Source organism: Empidonax traillii, unplaced genomic scaffold (genome assembly GCF_003031625.1).
Source record: "Empidonax traillii isolate 1590-97213 ecotype Southwest subspecies unplaced genomic scaffold, ASM303162v1 scaffold95:size1152806, whole genome shotgun sequence".
NCBI lineage: Eukaryota > Metazoa > Chordata > Aves > Passeriformes > Tyrannidae > Empidonax > Empidonax traillii.
Window position 1 is genome coordinate 335,363 of NW_020955288.1, and position 23,389 is coordinate 358,751.

General features: G+C 42.3%; 1 protein-coding gene across 1 annotated transcript in view; it reads left to right on the top strand.

Annotated features, from left to right (window-relative positions):
* The window catches only part of MICAL2 (microtubule associated monooxygenase, calponin and LIM domain containing 2), a 147,744-nt gene that overhangs the window by 118,668 nt on the left and 5,687 nt on the right, over nt 1-23,389 (top strand). The window contains exons 31-35 of the mRNA XM_027881789.1: nt 3,699-3,796; nt 6,068-7,415; nt 14,818-14,912; nt 16,919-17,011; nt 18,412-18,505. Of these exons, the coding sequence (XP_027737590.1) occupies nt 3,699-3,796; nt 6,068-7,415; nt 14,818-14,912; nt 16,919-17,011; nt 18,412-18,505 (1,728 nt within the window). The remainder of the gene's footprint in view (nt 1-3,698; nt 3,797-6,067; nt 7,416-14,817; nt 14,913-16,918; nt 17,012-18,411; nt 18,506-23,389) is intronic.

Consider the following 23,389-nt stretch of genomic DNA (forward strand, 5'->3'; position numbering starts at 1 on the left):
AATTACATCCATCAGTGAGTGGTGTCCTCTTTAATTCTCCAGAAGAGAGCGTGTGCTCCTGTGCCAGAGCTGCATATTTTGTGTCTAGCCCTGCCCGCACCACTTGCTTTTGATTGGGTGCAACATGGGGTCTAACATCATGTCACTTATTAGAAATGCTGCTGGAGGTGCCTCTTTGCATCCTTCCACAGGTGCTCTGTCACCTCTTTTCTGTTGGTAAAAAAACAGGTAATATTTCTGGGTTGCTGAAAGGGAGAAAGCCAGTGCTGTCCCAAGAGGTGAGCTAGTGAAAATAGGTGTTATTGGTTCTTGTCCTCCAGCAGTGTCCCTTGGTTTGGGCTGACCTGTCTTTGCCCATGGGAATCACACAGGAATGTAGTGACTTTGATAGAGACCAGCTCTGTTCTCTGCTCACTTCTGAAACAGTGTGGTCACCCTCACAGCTGAGGCTGCATCTAGTAACCTTTCTCTTGGGCTGGAGTCCCCAGACAAGCCAGCCACACTTAGTCACATCCTTGCTGCTTGGAACCATGTTGCCCACCCTCCTTGGCACAGCCCCTTAGCAAGTGCAGACACTTTCCTCCCAGGTTCCCACTGAGGATTGGCAGGTACCTGCCAGGATTGACCTCACAAGTATTGGGGTTGGGTGAGCTTACCAACATCCCAAACCCTCTCAAAGCTTTGTTAGAAATGCAGTTGTATCTGGCAGACTGGGGTGTTGACAGCCCTAGGTGTGAAACATGAATGTACAGCAGCAGAAAGAAGGGCTTTGTGCACGTGACCAAGTGCCACACTTTCTAGATATGGAGACAGTGGGTTTTGGGGAATGCTGGTGACAGCTGCTCTTTACCCTGCCCTAAACTGCCCTCTGCAACAAGGGGGATTTCTGCTGCCACTTGGAGTCCCAATTACCTTCAGAGAAGTTATGTTTCTGCTTCTGAAACAAGTAGGACCCCTGTGCCCATTAGAGGACCAGTGCTCAAGCTGAGGCGTTTTGGCCTGCTTGCTTTGAGTGGCCAGGAAAGCTTCAAAATGATTTGCAGGTGCCCACTGTGGGATGAATTTTTAAATCTCAAAAGATGAGATAAGCTGCATCTCTCCTTCCTGGCACCAGGCTTGCCTCCAAGCAAAATAACTCAGTAAATTTCAGAGTATCTACAGGGCTATTTCATGGTCCTGAGAGAAGACTCCCACCAAGCTCAGCTTCAGCAAACCCCCTGGTCTGTCCCCAGAGAAGCAGTTGTGGCAGATGGACAAGCAGACAGGTATGATGGGGCTATGTTCCCTGGAATTCACTGCACTCCCAAGGCATGAGGCCTTGCCATGCTCTGAGAGGCTGCACAGGTTGTATCACCCAGGGGAAGGCTCTCCCATGCCTAAGGTGGGAAGGCAGAGCAGATTGTCCTCCAAATCTCATGGCATCTGTGTCAGCCCTGACTCCACCTCTGAGCATTTAGGGATTGGCATATGCACCAGAGTTTGTCTGCACCAAAGGATTGGGTTGAAAATCTTGCCTTGATTGATCTCAGTTGTTAAAAGCTCAGTCAAAAATTATGCTTATTCCAGATTTGAGGTGGAGGTAAGAAAGACAGAGAGGAAAGAAGAGAATATTGGGAGTGAAGGAGGGCATCCCTCCTAATTTTAACTCATTTTCAACTTATTCACAGCAAGTATGTTACTTAATGGTTTGCCAATTAATTTTCCCATCGTTTTGTTTAAATTCTACCGTCTGCCTCAAGGGCTCTAGAGGGAGCTAGAAGCCTTTGAGAGAAAAGTGATGTGCTGCATGAGTCTGTCTGAGCCTCAAGTAGGCTGTTAAAATGAGGTGTAAAGCACAGTCAGCATTCAGTGGGAACAGAATGAAGGCATTTTTTAGTCTCTGGAGGAACACTAAGTCATACTTTCTATATTTAATCCAATTTGATTACAGGAATTTATATGATCATCAGTCACATGAAAAAAAATCTGTCTCCTTTTCAGACATATTTCCCAAAACACGTATGTTTCATAAACAGCACAGGGTACACAGCCAAGGAAAGGAAATCAGTGTCACAGCTATATTGGCTGAAAGGCACAGAGCAGGATATTACCTTTCAAAACCTTTAATCCCCATCGCCCAGCCACAGGTAACACTGTGCTCTTAATTTATCTTGGGATTTTGGGCCAAGCAGATCATGATAGTGCCCTAGGGAATTTTTTTTTTTAAATCCTGTTTTAAAAGTGAAGCTGAAAATATCGGTTCAGTGTGTTGATGGGAATAAAACCATTATCCCTGTGACAGGGGGCGAGCTGTGGCTGCGTGTGGAGCAATGATCTCGCGTGTGCAGGCCCCGTCCTTCTGAGCTAATGCACACCCACGAGAGCTGGAGTGGGAATTCTCCCTGTGGGCATGTGCCCTTACCCTGCAGACCTCTGGACTGGGGGTTTTATGTCCTCATGGGAGCTGTGGCTGTTGCTGCTGCAGCGGTTGTGTTTCCCCTCCATGTGCTGAACCGTGACATTTGCTCATGTCAGGAGGCTCAGGGCTTTAGCGGATCAGGCTAAACCCCCCTGGCTCACTTGTGCAGGTGGTGGTGGTGGTATTTTTTTATCCTAATTCTGGATTCTCATGTTTTCCTGTGGCTCAGTTCACTTTACAGAATGTAAAGGTCAGCCCCTGGCTGCTGTCCCTGCAGGAGTTCCTTAACGAACTCCAGTGCATTGTTTCCCTCCAATCTTGATTGAACATAACCAATTGCATCAAGATTGGGTACAAATAGGTGAGACACTGAGAGGAAAGGAAACTTGGCCTCTCTCCCTGGCTTGTCTTTGCCGAAGTTCACATGCAGGAATTGTCCTCTCTCCCTTGAGTGTTGTTTTCGTCCTTATTCAGTTTTTAGTCCCTGTGTAGAATAACCAGAGTTTGCTTTGGGAACCTGCATGGATTTCAGAACTAATAGTTGGGTTTGGCAGTTAATAATTCAGTTATAAATATACTTGTCATGTTATAGCTTGACATGGTAATATCTTGACTCAGGGATACTTCCATTTGTCCAAAGATTATTTATTGTGTAAAATTCCCACAGGCACAAATATTGGAAAGTTCTCCTGACTCCCTTCAGATGCAAGTTGCACATACTTTTTCTTTCAGCAGGTCTACGTATGTCTGTACTAGTTTTGATTCAAGGCCTTTAGTAATTAGTTACCTTGTCTGATCCTAGGAGAGCCCCCTGCATGTTACCTGTTGTCCTGGCTTGGGAGACTGTTTGGGATTATTTCTGTACTTGCTGCCTGCAGATGGATGCGTTTCCCATTTTTCTTTTTCCCGTTCCAATGAACAGCCCTCTCAGAGGTCATCCCTTTTCTTCATTTCTCAGAACTACCCAGAGTTCAAAAGTCACAGGTTGTTTTGACTGCCTCTCCTTCTGAGGCCTGAAAACCCTATAAAGGGGGCTGGTTTTCCAGAGAGTTTCCTGGAACTTCACTACATCCAGCCAAAAAGTGGAAGCAGTTCAAGTCCACCACTGAAAATATCAACATGTGTTTGGCACAGCATGCACACGTAGAGTGAGGCCATAAACTCCAATATTGTAGATCAGTTCTTCGGGTACAGCTGTATCCAGGTGAACGTTTAATTTTCTACTCTCATTCTTTAATTGCAAACTTTATTTAAGACAAAATCAATAGCAATGTGACAGTTAAATTTGTGTCTTTGACAGGCTTTCCTCTGCTGTCCAGCAAGAAACCTGGGCTGCACTGGAAGGACAGCTCAGGCAGCTGTCAGAGTGGTCCTGGAGAGGGTCATTCCCAAACACAGGTATGAAGGAGAATTGTGCAGAGCAGAGTGAGTGTAACTACTGTTGGGGCATGTCTGCTCTTGGCAGGCTGTCTGGGCATCCCCTGCCCTTTCAAATAGTTTTGTTCCTCACAATAACCACTGGCGTTATGCTTGTGCTGTACATAGGGAGGAGGACTTGCTCTAATTTGATATAATTATTCCCAAATCAAGCATCTAAGTCATGTTTGCTGTGGGACTCAGACCTAGATTCCATGAAGAGTTAGGCACTAATCTGTGGTATCAATCATGAAATCATAGAGTAGTTTCGGTTGGAAAAGACCTCTAAGATTATTGTGTTCAACCATTAACTGAGCACTGCCAGGTCCACCACTAAACCATGTCCCCAAGTGCCACATCTATGTGTCTTCTAAATACCTCCAAGGATGATGACTATACTGCTTCCCTGAGCAGCCTGTTCCAGTGCTTCATGACCATGTCAGTGAAGAAATTTTTCCAAATATATAATCTAAACCTCTCCTGGCACAGCTTGAGACTGTTTCCTCTCATCCTGTCACTTTTTATGTGGGAATAGAGACCATCCCTCACCTCACTACAACCTCCTTTTGGGTAGTTGTAGAGAACACAAAGACATTTTGGTGCTGGAGCATGTCCAAAGAGCAACAGAGCTGGTGAAGGTTCTAGAGTGTAAGACTAGCAAGGAACAGCTGAAGGAGCTGGGGGTGTATAGCCTGGAATAAAGGAGACCTGGTGGAGATGAGATTTCTGCTGTTAAAGCCTTTAGATGTAGATGTCCCATGTCTAATATTTGCCCCTTACCTCCAATGGGCAGACTTCTAGACTTGCAGCAGGCCCCGTGCTCCACACCTCCCGCTGCTCAGGACTATCTTCTGCTTTCTTCTTCCATTGTATTTTAGGGGGGTTTTAGTAATTATTTTTTTTAAGGCTGAGGAAGGGTGGACCTGCCCTAAGTGCAGCACTGCAGCAGGAATCGTGACCGACCATCCTGAGCAAAGGGCAGCATGTCCCTGGACTCGGAGCCAGGTGGAGCTGGGGCCAGCCCACATCCTCTGTGGCCCAGCCATTTGCCCTCACCCTTGGGTTAACCATGATTAATATTGCTTGACCTCAGGACCTGTGTTAGAAAAAAAATCAACTCTTCCATATCCATGGTGGTAGTTGAAATCCGGTGCAGGACAATGGGGCCAGGAAGGGAATGTCCCAGGGGAGCAGAGCTGCACAATGCTGCCTGGCCACCTGATGCACAAGGAGAGGTGACTCCGTGCCGCTCCTGTTCTACAAGCAATGCTTAGTGACCTTTTTCTTACTTTAAAAAGTAAGGACTAAGAGGGTGTTCGTTTGTTTATTGGTGTTTCTTACATTTTTCTCACTGAGATCCCAGCCAGTAATAATTTTAGTCGTCAAATACAACTGTGAAATGGAGAGGAATCATTACTGCTTTAGTTCTGATGCTTCTGGGAAATGAAAAGTCAGACAGATTAATGGCTTCACCCATGTGAATTTGGGAATCTGGCACATAAATGGAAACAGGAATTGAATCTTCACACCATCCATTATCACATAGCACTGATGATAAAATGCCTCGCTTTTAAAAGGAAGAAAGAACCCAAGTTTTGGTCTGCTTACTAGATAATGTGGGTATTTATCCTTGTTACAATCTTCAGCAGAAGATTTCGGTGGCTGGAGTAATGAATTTAAACCTTTGCCAAAGGAAAAATAACCATGAGAGAGAACTATCTGAATTGTTTAAAACTACCATCTTGCATTTTATAGTCTTTTCTGGGTCACTTCTTTAATTTCTGCCTCTGCTACGTAAGCATGCAATATTATAAAAGCATTTGGAGAGGATGGATGATGGTCTCTTGTGCTTGCTCAAAACTCTAAGGTGATGCAACTGGAACATACACAGGAGAACAGAGCAGATCTGCTCTTGTCTATTTTCCTGGAGATAGGATTGTTTCCTTCTAAGAAAAATATTAAAGGTAATTCATAAAGATATGACAGATTCTTAGCATGAATAACATTATTTTTAGACTGTTAAAATTTCCAGTAATATTAGATCTCCACTCTTAGAGAAATATTAGCCCTTTAGGGAGAAAAGCTTTTCTTAATTTATTATCATCTACATAAGTTTGTGTATATAAATTAAGTATTATGTTTATTATTATTATGTTAAGATTAAAATGAATTAAAATATTATATGAAATAAAAGATACACAAGGCAGTATTTCTCTATCACTAAAATAATCTCTTTTTTCATGCACATCACAGTCGATTTCTTACAATAGACCACCAGAAACTACAAGAGGACATTTGAAACCCTACAGCCCAGTATTTCAAAGAAAGGAAAAAGCCAGAGAGATGCCTGAAGACACATATTGCTATGTCCCTCATTGTTCTTTTCAGAGCAGCACCACAGGTTCTCCAAGGACCTCTCCTGGCAATGGGAAACTAGTTGTTGATTTTTATGAGCCTGAAGATACAGATAGTGACTCTGGGACATACTCAGCCCAGGACTGGAAGGAAAAAACGTGGAAATACATCTCTGAACCAGAAGATTTTAATAAGAAGACAAAAGAGCTGTCATCTCTGGATTTGAAAGGGAGAGATGGCAAAAATACCAGGCACACAGAAGAAAAGCTTGAGCAAGAATTAAAGGAGGCAAAAAAGAGGCTGGGGCTTTGTACTCAACAGCAACCCTTGTATGACTCAGACAGGACAGACTTAGGTGGAACCAGGGCAGGGTATCGAAGCAATGAAGCCCTGTGGACTACAGAGAAGGGTTATGACTGCAGAAGAGATACATTCAAACGATCTGGTTGTCCTGTGCCTCTTGTAATTGCAGATGGTGCTCCGCCAGCTTTGCCAGTTGACACAAAAGATGGTCTGAGGAGTCTGGATGCAGTTTCCAGGGAGCACACAGCTGGCCAGCCAAAATCACCACTGAGGATCATAGCCAGTGCTATCAAAAGGTCCATTTTGGAGCCTCTAACCTCGACTCCAGGAGGACTAAAGCAAGACTCAGAGAGAAAAGTCAAAGCCTCTTCGGAACAAGCTTTCTTCAGCTTCCCCAGTGCTCCTGGTAATTCCCTAAGCCAAAGGAACACTAACAACAATAACATTCAGACACAAGATATTAAAGTAGGGGAGTGGGAAGGAGAATATTTAGGAGATGGAAGCCCTTTCTCAAATCCACCTAATTTTTCTGTCAGCTCCAAAGAGATATCTCTAAGGGATTACAGTGAACAGGTATCCCTCACATCCTACAGTCCTCACACCAGGCCTCCCAACACAACCAGTCTACCTCAGAAATCATCTTGCACTAGGATGGAGGATGTCCCGGGACTCTTAGAAAAGTTTAGCTTTAAGGACACTCCTCCAGAGACTCCCATGGATGGCATGTGTATCCGTAAGGAACAGTCCACTCATCTTTCATCTCCAAAGTCCAAGAACACCTCCAAGGACAATCTGGATGACTCTGCACAAAAGGGTGGTCTTGGATTGCTCTTCAGTAGACTGAGAAGTAAAGGTCATGATAGAGAAGGGAATTCCTTGATGTCATCTCTGCTTGTCTCGAAGGACCATTCTCCAGACAACAGGTTGTGCTATCCTTCCATAGGTGAGGACCTGAGTGGAATAATTTTGCTGTTGCTATTATGATTATGATTATTATTATTATTATTGTGTAATAGCACTTAACCTTTAAAAGAGCTGTGCGTGATCATGCAAACATATATCTATTGTAGGTTATGTTTAATGTGTAGTTACTTTCTACATAAGAAGACTTAATAAATATAATGTAATAAGCACCTTATTGACCCACCCTGATCTATTTGAGATCCTATCTGGACAGTGATTAAAAGGCATCAATTTTCATGTTTACTTGCAAGAAAAAGGTTAGTATTAAAATTGCAGGCAAGTCCAAGAAATATTGATGTCAGGCAAAGAGCAGTCTGAGTAATGTGAGCGTAAACTCGAAAAGAATTAGCTGCAGCACAGTTTCAGGGATGAAATATGAGGCATGAGAGCCGCACCCACCTGTCTTTCTCTGTGATCCATCTTTCCACTAGCCCACTGCAGAAAGACTCAGTTATTTAACTGAATAACCTATTGAATTTTATTGGCATACCTGTTTGTTTCTTACTTTATTAAATTGCACCCCCAAATGTAACCCCAAACTGCAGCATTAAAATCTGTGTGTAAAATGTGAAGTCACTGAAATGTACTCACTGAGCTGCCAGACCCTTTTGCGTCCCTTCTGCTTCAGAGCTGCCGCATACAGCGTGTAAGATACTTGATCTGAAGCTCATTAAAATCAATAGAATAACTCCTGCTCTCATTCCTGAATATTTGGGTTGGACTTTGGAGCATCCTTTATCTAACAGCTCACAAAACCAGGCATCCTCATTGAGCCAGAGGTTGCTAAGGACTGCACTGAAGCCACAGAGAGTTGCTGGTTCACGCTTGTAGATCTGTGGCCCTTAATGGGAAGATTTTTTGGAGTCTATACCTGGTCATCACCCATCAACTAAGCCAAGCTGACTTGCTCTTAACTAAATGTATTAAAATAACTGGTGTGTTCAGTTCCTACTAAAATGGGAAAAGTTCTTTTTAGGTATGAATAATGCTGTCCTTTATTTATGTTTTAAATATTTTGGAAAAACACTCCTCTGCTATGCAAGCCAAATGATGATTCTTAAATTATTACAATTATTGATTATAGGCATTGAAAAGTCTGTTTAGATTAAAAGAAAACAAACAAACAAAAAACCAAAAAAAACAATTAAAAAAAAAAAAAAAGAAAAGAAAAAAACCCACACAAAACCAAAAACTTAAGCTCTGATCTAGCCATTCCCCAGTAATCTGTCACTTTCAACATTGCAGCTCTCTGAACTTTTTCAAATATTCATATTTGAGTAAATCAAACTGGTGAAGAGCCAAGTCCTGCTTGCCTCTCTAAAAGGGCATTTCTGTCTCATACTGGCACTTGTCTGAGGCCCAGGCTTGACAAACTTTAGTCTGATGATGAGCTTTAGCCTACATTTCATGTCATTATTCTACTCTCTTGAAATTTACCACAAATCACAGAAAATTTCTTTAAAGAAAAAAAGTACTCCCAGCACCTTGCAGAGAGCAGTTTAATGAGACTTTTTCTCGTACTTCTCTTGGCTCTTTATAGTGGGACTTTTGTATCCTATTTGAGGCCAAACTGTTCCTGTGCAAGTATGGTTGGTATTACATTACACTGGTGTTTTCTCCCTCAGTGGCTCGTGGAGCCATAGAATGAGCTGGATGATAAAAGTCCTTGAGCTTGAGATGAGACTGGGCAAGCTCATTGCAGAGAAATTCTCTGAGAAGTAACTAAATACTTAGAAACTGATATTCCAATATTGAACACTCCTGAACTGAAAAAGGCTTGGAGGCTGAGCGAGTGTTAAGGGGAGGAATCACACGCCTATAGCATTCCTTCAGACATACAGTGCTGGAAACAGATTGGAAGGACCTTCAGTCTCACCCGACACATCTGCTCCTATGCAATGTTGCTCGTCTTTCCTTACACCTTGTCTTACTTCAGCTGCAAACACACATCCAGATGTCTTTCCTGTGCTGATGACTTCTGCATTTCACACCCAGGTGTCTGTCCAAACTAAAACTATGTTCTGTCCTTCTGTCCTCTCCTGCCAAGTGTTCAGCCCCCAGCTGAAGCTCAGCATGAACAATCAAAGATCTTAGCAGCCTGTCATTCAAACTTACACCTGCAGTTGCACCTTCCATGTGGATCATTCAAGTTTCTGGTATCCAGACCTGCTTTTAGGGCTTTCTGCCTAACACTATCCCTCTGTTTTATGAGAACTAGTCCTCATAGCTACTTGGAAATTTTGGGCCATGCAGAGATCTAGCTGGACAGGCTGCTTGTGTGGGACCTAGACAAACCTTACTGTAGTAATGGGGGTTCATGCACACTTTTCATTGAGAGACTGGTTTGAAAAAAAAGAAAATCCAAAGTTTGCCCATAGAATATACAACTGTGTGCAAATAACCACACTAGAGTTCCTAAGTGCAATTCCAGCTTTTTGATTTACTGCACAAATACCTTTACGGCTTTTGTCTTTTGATTCTGTCTTTGTGTTTCAAACTGCAGTGAACACCCCCCCCAAAAATTGATCAATAAGTGTTGAATCAGATGGTTCATTGTTCTCTCCTAAGCCTACTTCCCCTTTTGAAATTAAAAAAATGCCAAAGTGCCATATTATTTACTGATACTAAAAATCATTAGTACAACAGGAGAACAACAGTAAAAAGAGACTTAAACCAGGTTGTGTGAGAGTTGCAGTCAGCAGTGTTTGTAGGGAGATGAAGGGGTGGATCCAGGGGTTATTTTTAACATACAGATAGGTCTTCTGAAGACCAGTGCATGAGGGTGCTTGTTTATCAGCAGATGGGTGTGACTCCAGGTTTGCTTCTTGATAGAGATGGAGACATGGGAGGAGTATTTCTGTCCCTGACAAAGTAGGGATCATGTCAAAACATTCCTAGAGTTGTCCCTTACATGAGATGAGAGTTGATGTAACTCAGAGCGTCACTATGTGTTGTGTACATGGCGCACATAATGAAGCAGGACAGCCAATTCAGCTGAGGAGAAAATTTTTTATGAACTCACTTGGCTGATTTTGTGCACTTTTACATTGAGAAGAGATTGCTTGCAAATATTTCAGGTTCCCATTATTGCATCTTTGTACCACAGAAAGTCTGTGTGTTTGCAGTGTTCTGGTCAGCAAAGATACTGCTTTCACAGTCATTTTGGATTTTAGGAGGGGAACTGAGGCACTAGAAAATTAAATTACATGTCTAAAATCACATAGGAAATCTGTGGAGAAGCAGAGATGTGAAGTGAAACAGCCAAGCCCTCTCTTGATTTCTACTGGCCATTCTTTTCATCTCCTTCCTCATGCCAATTTCCCTCTGGTTTTGAGCATCAGTGCCCCAAGAGATGTGTGTAATTTTGCCTCTTTTGTAAAATGCTGAAGTCCTTACAGTGGTCGTGATTAAGTCCCATGACTTTTAAAAATATGTAATCTTGGACACTTGCAGAGGAAGCCAAGGATTAGTATAACTTTATGTTACATAAACAGTTTCTGCTCCAAGGCAATTCTGTGTATTTAGGCTGCAGTCATTACCATGACACAAACACACCCCGGGAAAGGGAAGTTGAGCTGGGACAGGCAGACTGACGGCACTGGTGGTTTTCTCTATAAATCTCCAGGAAAATCAGCAGTGCTCCCACATCTAATAGAAGTTAGCACCTTCTTAACCGCTTCATGTGACGACTCCCTCACTGTTCAGAGGCCTTCAAGTTTCCTGGGAATATGAGTACCTTGGATGTGTATGTTAAGGGGGAGGTTCTCAAAGCACTGCACTTTGATCAAGTTGCTCCTCAGTGTACAGTGAGGCATTCAGTGATGGTATTCCATGGCAGCAGGCTTAGGCCAAAGTGTCTTTGACACTCATCCTTGGATTGTCAAGCTGTAACAAAGTGGTCATAGGAAGGAATTTTAATTTTATGGATATAACTTTGCTTATCTCTTATGACACATACATATGAGGATACCAAGTCCCAATATCAAGAACTGGAGGTTTCTTCCACCAATGTACTTTGAAGTGTATTCTGTGGCTCTGTCAGGTTCACTAACAATTAATAACAGCAATAATTAATACTGTTTTCTGTTATTTGACATCTGTAAATCAGGTATGCTGGAAAAGTGTCTTGACCTAACTCCTAGTAGCTACTGTGAGGTGAAGATCAAGAATAGATTAATATACATTTCAGAAATATTTTTCCTTTGCCCTTTATATTTGAAGGGCAAAGGAACAAACTAATAATGTGACTGGCCACTCCCAGTGGTCCAAAGTCTTGTTAGGTGGAGAGGAAAAGCTCCATATGATAACTTGGAAGTTAGGGGGATGCTAGAGTACTTAAGAAATATGTAATAAATAACACCCAATCTAAAGGAATGAGATGGCTGTAAAGATAAAGCCCAGGTCCAGAAGACTTGAGTTAATATTTGGAAAAAAACCATACATTTTGGAGATCTGTTCTGTAGCCTATTGAGCTTTAAGGCTTGGCATATTTGAAGTAGACAAATTATTTTTGTGGCAGTTCAAAGTTTCAGATTTTAATGAACCAGAAAGTGTGAAAGTTCCTAAGTTGAATATTTTTTTGTATGAACTCCTGGTCCAAATCCTCACAGCTGGCGGCTAAATTCTGTCTATCCCATCTCTTTCTGTTTGAGGGGATTTTGGGGTTTTGGTTTGGGGTTTTTTTGTTTGGTTGATTTGGGTATTTTTCTCCAACTCTGCATGAAGCAGAGGTAATTTCTTACTATGGTTGCTATAGTTGTCTTGAAGCTGAAATTTCCATCTGGGATACACTTCAGAGCATAGTTTTGGTCTCTCTCACAAAGAAATAGCCAAAGAAAATGAGTTAAGCAGAGCACTGAGTGGCTGCCCTTTTAATGTTGAAAGAAATGCACTGTCTCCCATTGTTTCTATATCCATGAAAAGTGGCAGGGCCACACATCTGGGAGGCAAAAACCTGTCCTCTTATCCCAATTCTGTCACTCTTTGCTCTGTGTTTCCAGACACCTCATGCTTCAATTATCCCTGTTACATTAATAGAGAACATCAGTGCTGTGAAATGTATTTGCAATAATGGGACAATGAGCACAGGTAAAACCTTCAGGTGCCTTATCATTGAGTAGGTCATGTGTTCCTTCATCCTGTAGCATTCCCAGGTAGAGACCACAAGGGTGCTGATCACAACTGAGTGACTGTTGTCTCACAGAGTTTTGGGTACTGGGTCCCTTGAGAGGCTGAGGTGTTTGGAGCAATCTAAATGGCTTTTCTCTGCAGAGCAAGGTGCAAATACCTGCCTCTCCACAGCCAAATAGCACTGGGAGGACTGTGGAGGTTATGAATCTATTCCATGCACAAGCATCAGATTTGTGCTTATGAGATAGGCCGTGAAAATCCTTGGGGAGGTCACTGACCCTCTCCCTGTCCCAGAAAGACTAAAAGTTCTGGAGTCACACCCCCAAGGAGGAAGCAGGTGCCCTTGTGTTAGAGCAGGCTGCTTTGCCTCCAGACCTTGTAATGCTTTTTAAATTATTGATATCACTCAAAGGAGAAGACAAGGGGAAGCAGTTGCTTATTCCCAGCACAGCTGAGAGAAGAAAGGGAGCGTGTAATTGCTTGTGTTTCCAGCCCTGCTGGGCTGTAAGGTTTGCCCTTTGCATACTATGGAATTTGATTTCTCCAGTGATGTGACCGCAGGGTAGTTACTGCAAACTTCTTGCTGCGCAGGGGAAAGCAAGATGGGAGGGTTTACTCATTAAAAGAAGGACAGATGACTCCCCACACCTGGGAAGGGCTGTATGTCTGACTGTCCCTGCTGGGGACAGAGATGGAGTGTGGCTGGGTACGCACTCCTGTCCACAGAGCGTGGGGCAGTGTGTGGCACTGGCCTCCCCACAGCAGTCATGAGCTGTCAGAGAGTCCCTGGCAGGTCAGCAAGCAGGAGCTGTGTCCCTCCTCTAAGATGTGGGGTGGCAACTTGGGCAGTTCTGGAGCAGAGAGTGGAGTCACCTGGGAGGCTGGAGACCCACCTGGAGGGCTATTGCAGCTCCCTGCTTTCACTTGCAGGCATCTGCTGCCCAAGGACCTGAATCACAAAAAGGATGGTGAGACCCAAGTCTGCTTCATCAAGCCAAGCATGAGCTTACAGCTTCATTGAGCACAAGGACTGGGTGCTTCTAAAACTGAGATTGCTGAGAAAAATCAGAATTTCTGCCTCAAATTAAGTGGATTTGTTTTTATTCTTTACTGTCTGGGGTGAATAGGTTTCATGGATCCTGGTTTTAAATTAGGGCCACTACTTCAGGACTCTGCTCCAGAACAAGGCAAAGAAGAAACATTTACACTGGGAAAATGGGAAGTGATTCTAATCTGAATACAACTTGCACCTAGAAAGCCAACTGTTACCTAGCAGATACAAAGAAAAACTAACACTGTTAGCATTAAATGATGTACATTTCCAAGATGCCCAGCTGTTAATCATTAACCCTGTAGCAGGTTGAAGCATAGACAGATGTTCCAAAAGCGGTTTTATTTTCTGAAATAAAGAGAATGAAGCTATGCATTAGACAAATTAAGAAGAAATTCAAATATTTGCACCCAGTTGAAACAAGATGCTGGAAAAACAGGCATGATAAAATTGCTGCAATTAAATGTAATTCAATTTATAATTCTGAAAGCATGCTTCTTCCAAGGGCAGGCTTTGAGTTTTCCTTATGGAGTGTATTGTTGTGATATATGGATTTTCCTGACTTCTTATGGCATTTTAATCAACAGTCCAATGATGTGATAATATTCCTAAAGCAGAAAAAAAAGTGACGTTTGTTTAGACATAATTAATGAAATATTTATGTTGCATGAGGCTGTGTGATAAAGCCTTGTTCTCTTAGTCCATTTGCTTCTGATTACATTTGTGATTTTTTTATATGACCAGACATTCTGACGCCAACTATTTTACACTGAGCAGATGTCATGTAGTAAAAATGGGTGCCAGATGCTACAAGCCACATAAGGGTAATTTGTTTAAGAGCTGGCTCAGACTTTGTGCATTCAATTACACTGTATAGTGAGCCTTATACAATCATTTGGGTAATATGGCTAACTTCAGATATACATTTTAATGAATGTTGAGTGCATTTAGAACAGTGTGCTACACGCAGGGTGCTCAAGGAATTAATTTATTTGTATGTAGCACCTAAAAAATATATATATATATATATATATACGCAGACAGTTTCTGACATGGATCAAAAATTTAATTAATGCTGTCAGCTGAATTTCCAAATTGCTTTAGGTGCTGCTGATTACAACTCGGGGCAGGTGCAAAGTGTCTGTTTAAGTTAAAGAGCAGTATTTTTTGCTTCACTGACTATTTTGTTTCCTCATTTTAGGATGTGAACACCTACCTATCAGAAAACAACTTAGTGAGTATTCAACTTCATCCTCTGATGATGAATTTGAATTCAAGCCTTCAGTAACACACAAGGTAATCTTGGCTTGGGAACAAAAAGTTATTTCTTTAGTTGGGCTGTATTTAAGATTCATCATATGATTTTGATCTAAACCACACAGCAATTTCTCAAAGTGGGGATTGGGACGTTAGAGGTTACATGTCATGGAGAGAAAATACATTAAAAGTCTTTAAGACAGATGAACACCAACATTTCTTTTTCCTCTTTGGGTCTTTAATTCCCCCAGGTTATACCAGCGTTGACAGAGGAGGTCTTAATTTGACAAGCAGGCATGTTTCACTGAAACCACTTTGAAGCTGCATTCTTAAGTGGCCTTAATATGTAGCCCAACAAGCAAACTGTTGAAAAAATTAAACCAAACAGATGCAGATTTCCTTTGGGGAAATACGGCTTCATTTGAGAAGTGCTACAGGCTGGTTGCCTGGAAAACACTCTGTTTATCCTAATCAGCACAAGTGTGTGAGCCATGAAGCCACACCCAGACCCTTGACACCAAAAGGGCCGACTGCCCACCTGGGTCCTGAGCCCTCCCATGCAAGCAAGAGCCGTGGGGTTAAAAGCACAGTGAACGTTCAGTACCCGGCTCTGCTGTGAGGGAACAGACCTTTTGTTGACTGAATAGCTCATGGGAAATGTGTTTACCTCTTTACTGTGGAAGATATCTGTGAGTGGAATTAACAGTATGAGGTGGCCTTTGGATTTGTATTCTTTTGGCGGGGAGGGAGGAGGGGTTGAGGAGGAAGGAAAACCAAGTACAGTACACAGGAAAAATCAGCTGAGCTCAAGTGAGACTTTGAACAGAAACCTAGTTGAGCAGCTCCGGATGAACTGAAATGCCATGAGGAAAAAGCACAGCAATGTGTGGCAGCACTTGTCACCAGTGGCTCTGTGTCAGGATGCACTGATATGTCAGAATTCTTCTCTCATCTTTCCTGTAACAGGAAGGACAATCTATAGCCGGATAATGTTACGGTGAATTAAATAAGGTTTAAACAAAACAGAGAAAAGAAGTGAAACACGAGAGCCACCTGGATGGAAGCAACCTCCGACAGTCCAGGCAGTCCAGGGAGGGCAGGACCAGGCAGGGAGAAGGCAGCGCTCCCGGGCAGCTGCCAGAAATGGAGTGAACAAGCAGCTGTCACACACAGACACTAGCAGCAATTCAGTTTTGATGCACATACCCCAGTCAGCATGTTTCATTCAGCTGCTTCCTACCAGTTCTGGCTGCTATTTTGTCGGTGCCACCACTTGTACCTGGCAAAACTCGGTGGGAAAAATTTTAGTGGCATCTTGACCGGTTAATTATTTAATTGTCTTATCTGCTGTGCTCATATATTCCGTCTCCTCCAAAATGGGAACAACACAGCCTTGAAGCACTTCAGGTTAGCTTGGGTCAAAGGCAAGACAGAGCAATGGCAGGCGATTCCCTAACCAGCCCTGAAGCATTTGCTGCCCAGATCTCCTGGCAGCAGCAACAGGTGCCTGGGGAAAGGCACCTCTGTAATGCAGTAGAGAAATGGCATTGGGGAAGGTTTCATAGGGCTTCAGGTAGTGTCCCATGATAGCTGGCTGTTTCAGCTATGTCTCTCTTACTGTGTTACAGGAGATCCAAAGTGGATTTTTCTGCTTAGCAGCTGCAGCAGTAGAAATGAGTTTGAATTTCCTCAAACTGGTGCCTGGCCATGTCTAGTGGGATGTTGTATACAGTCAGCTCTGTGATTCAAACATTTTTTATTGATAGGCACAGCTCACACTCAGGATTGCATTAAGAGCTTGTAATGATTTAAAGTCAATGTAAGCAAATGCATGTAAATATTTGTTTCATTTTGGTGAGGTTGCCCCAAGCATCCTGCAGTAGCTCACCCACTTTGGGCAGGGGATCAGGTTAGATGGTCTCCAGAGGTTTGTCACAACTTCAGCGGCTCTGTGATTCTGGGAAAGGTTTGAGGAAACCTGTAATTGGTGTACTTATGCTTTGATTACCTTTTTTTTTCTCTCTCTCTGTCTCTCTCTTTTATAGGCAAAAAGAGCTCTCAGAAGGAGAAGGAAGCTGGAGAAGGAGACAAAGCAGTTGATTAAACAAGAGGAGCTGAAGAGGCTTCACAAAGCACAGGTGAAAATGTAGCTTGCAGATGCCCCCTTTGTCTCTCAAGAGTGACTAGTGAAGATGGCAGTACCCAAAGTGGGCTCTGCAGCTCCCCTCATCCTCACTGCTGCTCACTGCCTTCTGTGCTGAAGTTCCCCCAACCATCAGGAGCAGGAAAGGGTGGATGTGGCAGGGCCCTGCATCTCTCTCTGTGTGACAAATGCATGTGCGCCCCAGATCATCCTAATTTTGTAATTGTATATGAAGAACAATAGGGAATGGTGACTGGCAATGAGAGGAGAATGCACTGAAAAGAGAAGGGGAAATAATATCAACCCCATAGAATTGAAGAAACTCAGCTACTACCTTTATATACAGCAGGAGGATACAAAAATACAGCAATGGCTTTTCTTCTCCCTCTGCCATGACAATGAAAGTGAACCACTTTCTTTCTTAATGATGGAAAGTCACTTCATTTTGTACAGGCCTTGCTCTTCAGAAAATGCTGGGAAAGCTCTGGACTCTACTGATGTGATGTTATTTCCAGTTAGAATTTAAGATGTATGAATGCGCTTCTGCACAGTGTGATCTCGGATGTATTTTAATACAAAATAGGAGCAACTATGTTGCAGCTAGTTTTTATCTGAGAATTGTAAATTATTTTAAGGTAAAATTAGATGCATACATGCCTTCTCTTACTTTTACTGCTAAGTCCAGACTTTTTGAATCATCTCACGTGTTTGTTAGGCTGTTGTTGAGGATCTGGTTTCGCATGCCCTAACACAGCCTGAAATGGGAACTGCTTAACATCCGTCTTTGACATTTCAATCTTTTCAGGTGTTTTATGCCTATTAGCCCCACGATGTCTCTGAAAAATCTTATTTAAAAAGGGATGGACAATGAATGTAGAAGTCCTTCCTGAAGTGCCACTAAATTATCACTTCTTAGCTATTAGACCCTTTTCTTTCTAGGTGAAAAATTTGTGAAATATGAAAGTAAAACAAACAACAAAAACCTGTGGACATCAAAATAGCTAGCAGAGCTTTCTAGCTGTAAACCTTCAATATTTATATGAGCTTTATTCATGTAACATCACAGAAAATGTGTCTCTGAATATGTAAGGTATTGACTTTTTACACTCTGTGAAACAGGGTGTAAATCTCTATCATCTCTGATTAACAATGGGAGAGCTAAAGCTCAAAAAAACTGAGGTTCTTCTCGTACCTATGATACTTACCCACATAAAAATGCCATAGATACCTAGTGGAATTATTAAATTGCTTAGGCGCCTGGTACACTCAATGAGTTGGCAAGAGCTAGGACTCCTCTGAGACCTTTTCAAGCTGTTTCTCTAACCACTGAGACCATCTTTTGTCTCTGAATCTTGAAGTTATGTCTGTAGCTTTTATATCATTACAATTTTGCAGGCAGTCCAACGCCAACTAGAAGAGTTGGAGGAAAGACAAAGAGCTCTGGAGATTTCTGGTGTCAAACTGGAGAGAGAACTAAGAGGAGAAGCAGGTACACAGAGCAGTTGTTTTTTGTTTGGTGGTGGTTTTTTAACCTGTTTCAAAGTAGACGGATTTAATGATTATCATGAAATAATTTGGTGTGAAAAGAAACAATAACTGGAAGGACAAAAATAATTGTTTAACCTCCTTCTTTTAGCTCTGTTAGCTCACGCATCTTTACATTGAATGATGTAAATTTTTTGTTGGTTGGTTATCACGGATTTGGAATTATTTACCTTGCTATTGAACCTTAATCTACATTTTGCCCTATTGCCCAACATGCCCCTTTTTTTTTTTTAAATCCCATCCTGAGCTTAATTTCATCTTTTATAGGGAACCATTGAGGTTTCCAGGAGCTGTATCTCAGTTACCAAGCCAGCAGCAGCCCGTGCCTAGTAACAGAGTCCTTAATGACTTCTCTTGGAGTGTGAAATGCCATTAATATGATTAGAGCCAGTGGCCAAGCTATAGCAACAGCAGCGTGCAGGCACAGAGACCTTAACAGTGCAGTTTTTCCCTCCATGGGCAGAAGATAACAGGGACGTCATCCTGGCCTCAGCCAGAGGCAAGGTTTTCCCTCGGCTGAGCCGACAGCCCCAAGCACCCAGGGCTGCAGTGTCCTGCCACTGGCCTAGCCTTGCCACTGCTCCTCAGCACACGTGGGGTGAAGCTGGGGAGACTTTTCGGAGAGGGAAGGGACATCTGGGGGCTCCTGCCAGGCTCAAAATGAGGGTGTGACTACATATGCCTGTATGGAACTTCAGAGGGGGCTGTGGTTCTATGCTCTGGTGAGCTGACAACCTGAGTGCAAAGGTGTCTTTATTTACCTCTGTTTTAGAAAACTGAACCTTGTACTTTCATGACAGGCAGTTGCACAACACGGAAAACCTACATATGTTTTGGCACTTAATCTTGTTGTTGTCTTAGCCAGGCAACCCAGCCCAATCCTTACATTCTGGCCTTTTTAATGCCTTATTTCATAGCAGCTATCGCCCGTATTCTGACACTGAACTAATCAGTTCAGCAAGAGAGCATTTACCCAGTCTTTTTTATTTATTTACTAATTTCCTAGAATTGATAGTCTCAGCCTATTCAAATGTTGTTTAAAAGGTTAGTATTTTTTTTTAAAATGAAAACATAACTTTCTATCAAACTCTACCTACCTTACTGCCTGTGAGAAAGTCTGCTTAAAAGGCTTTGAGGATTCAGAACATTAGCTTTTTTCAGCTGAGTTGTGTAAAGGTGGTTGTTTTTTGGAAACCTCAAAAATATAGAGGGAAAAGAAGGTTCTAACTCTTGGGATAGACACCGAATACCAGGATAAGTGGCCTAAAGCCACCTCTTGTTTTTGCTGTTTTGACAATCGCATTTCCTAAAGAAGGCTGTCTGCCAAGAGATCGATGCTTCTCATTCTCTTACCGTCCTTAGTAATTGGATTGCCCTCATTAAGGTGAAAGTACTATTTTTTTTTCTCCCTGTTGATTGTTTGTGTGTAGGTGGCCAGTTACAAATAGGGCAGATACTGAAACGTAGGATGTTACTGTTTCTCAATAACTCTCCTGGTGCAAAAACATGAAGCCATAAGTTTCCCAAACAAAATGTGAGTGCTTTGTTATTTGTAATAGAATATGTGTAATGATGCAGGAATTGGTGAGTTTAATATTCTGTTCAACCTTCTTAAAAATAACAAGCATTATTGTTTAATGAATGACCAGTGTTTATTAGGTTAAGTTGTACTTAAGCAGGTCTGCGCTTATGCAATTGAAGTGATTTAATAGGTATTATTAAGGTAATTAGAAAACGATCACAGTTCAGCAATAATATTGAGCTGCAAAGGTTGTGAATAACCAAATTTAGAGGCAGGCCTGCAAACACTAGTCTTCAGTGACATTTACGCAACTCTCCTCTAATAATTCTGTGAGCCCGGGATGAATGGCCCCTTTGTTAGGGGGAGTTATTCATTAGCTCCACAACTGAATTAGAAGAGAACATGCGTGGGTGCGAAACAACTGCCGTGAAGACTGATGAGCAAAATGAGGTTTTGATGATCTTCTAATTGTAGTGACAACAATTCATGCATTTAAAAAAAAAAAAGGTTAAAAAAAAAAAAAGAAAAAAGAAATAATATCAGTCCTATGAATAATTTTTCATGCTCATTATTCCCTTTATTCTGGTTCAAAATACCAAATAATAAATCACTGATGTACCGTTTCATTGTTTTCCACTGACATTTGTGGAGGCTTATGGAGATCTTCTGCCTACAAGAAAACACAGAAATAAAACCTCGAAACATGTTTTCCACTGAAATTAGCATAATGGATCAGTTGACTAAATAAATCACAAAGAATGATGGTAAAGAAGAAAATCTACTTTGAGAGAATGTTAGGAGAGCTCTCCATGTTTTGGAAGGTGAACAAATATTTGCAGATGGCGTAGCTAGTTTTTTATTTCATAAGGAGCATATCCAGGGTTTCTTGGAATTTTCAGTGGAGTCAAAAGAAATCAGTGGAAAACCTGTAGGAATAGGGAATATGAGGTTTAAATGTTTCTAGAAGGGTGCAAACTGGCCAAGCCCCCTTTACTGTGTGATGACTGTGTGGAGAAGGTTCAGGTTTTGAGAACAGTGTTCAGTAAATACTCCTCTGCAGCCTGTCATTCTCTCAAAAGGGATGGAAATAGAAATACTCATGATGTCATTACAAGAATGACTTTCAAATGGATCTCAGTTAGAGGAGACTTGGTAAACCAGGAGTAAAGGTTTACTTTAGCAATGCTGTAAGGAAAAGCCAACTTGGCTCACAAAATACGCTCACAAATTGTTTTCCATCTAACGTTTAAGATTGTGTTATACAAAATACTTCATTGGCTTGCCCTGCCCTTGGAAAGCATCAAGCTCTCCATCCCACTTAAATAATAACTATTAGCAATGTTGGTAACAAACATTTGAAAAGCTCAGGGGTAAAATGCCATTGGGAACACTTAGGGGGCGTTCTGTGGGATGGAGGAGATGGGAAAAAAATAGGACTTTTTATTTCAGCTTGCACTGAGGATTTTGCTAAAACGAGTGTTTTTTTGCAAAGTGCATTTTCTTTACTTACCTCAGTCAACCCACAATACACAGTGTTTTATTAGAGATACAGAGATTTTAAAGTATAAGGTGGAAAAGTTAAAAGGAGGAATATATTTTTGCCTAAATAAGAAAACAAAAAGGATCTAGTAACCCTCTGTGTCTGTGCAGGACTTATAGGTACCTGCAATTGCAATGTTTTTACTGACAGTAAAATAGACCAAATTTTGATGATAACCTCTTATGGTGGCATACAAAGACCTAAGGCTCTTTTAGCTAGTGCTGTATCCTGCATTGGATCTGTGAGAAACTGGCACGTTCCAGCAAGGACCGCTCCATCAGTCACTCAGAAGACACTTTTTATCACCACTTGCTGATCTGGAAGATCCCACAGGAAAACATCTATTGCTGCCAAATTTTAATGTAATCAGGGAGAAATTGAAGTAAGATTGCTCTGTCCTCTCCTGCTGTTTATCCTCCTGTTTCATGGTGATTTCCAGTTGGGGTCAAGTCCTGATGGGAAACTGCAGAACAGCACCCAAGACACCGTGACTCTTGTCCTTGTCATTCCTCTGACACTGACAGGAAGTGACCTGTGTTTCCTGGGATAATGGTGGCTGGTGAAAGCACACAGATGGTCACCCAACAGTTTCCCTCATGCTTGGGAAGACTGGGCTGCACTGGGTGGAGATCGTTACTGCCCAAAGAAGCTGGGCTTCAAACTGCTGCTCTCTGGCTTTGACATAAAGTGAGGGACAGCTGAAGCCGTAGAGACAAGAGGGCAATTCCTAGGGCCAAGAACAAAGCACATTTCAAAGCTGTGACAGAAAGGCATCAGAAACACTGCTGAACTTTCCAGGACTCTGGCTGTCTCTCCCCTTGGTAACCTAGTTTAATTATGCTCTTGTAATTGGTGTCTCTGGAGCTTGAACCTGACACCTTTGGGTTTAAATTTCAATGCTCTCAGTCATCTGAAATAAAGGTGCAGTCCTCTTAAAGGATAAATCACATAAGTTTCCCACCACCAGGAAACAGACAGGCTGGATTATGGGGATTTTATGCTTGTTTATCCAGCAGTGTGGTATAAGGGCTGAGGAGCCAGAGACCTGGTGTTCCCCTGCCCACTGGTGGCACCTCCTTTTGCTTTGTCCCAGGTCTCACTGTCTCTGCCTCTAACGTGTAGTGAGGTCTGTAAATACCATATGTTGGGGCAGGATCACAGGCTGGCTGTTGGTTTTATGCCTCTGAAGGTGCCAGTGTGTCACCTAAATTGTTGCCTCAACCTGGACTACTATAAGGTATTTTCTTCCTACAAGTGATCACTGTTTTGTGGCATCAGGCAGTGGATGTGCAAAGCAGATGTGGGAGGTGTGTTAACAGTGCCATCACTGTTGCTGTAATTCTGCATCTAAGATGATGGGATGGTTTTTCTTTGTGGAGAAAATGAGTGGAAATTGTGAAGTGATGAGGATGTTAAAAAGGGCAGTGAGGATAAGAAATACATATGTGTTCTGACTTGCCTTCTGAAAACTCCCAGGGGTTCTTCACTGCCAAAGAGTGGTATTTTAGGAGTAGTAAAGGCCCTCACCTGGTGAGAGAGATCCATCCTCTGTGCTCCTCTGCAAGGCAGAGTCAAGCTCTGGAGAGACCATCTTGTGTTTTGTGTCTTTATAGTGTCTATCAGTGATGCCCTGGCCCAAAGTGTTTCAAAATCACCCAATAATCATAGATTTGTCAGTCAAAGCAGATGCAGATTTAGAGGCCTATTGACAAGTGAATGGAAATTTCCTGACGTCCACTGGAAGCAGGGACTAAGTTGATACTTGC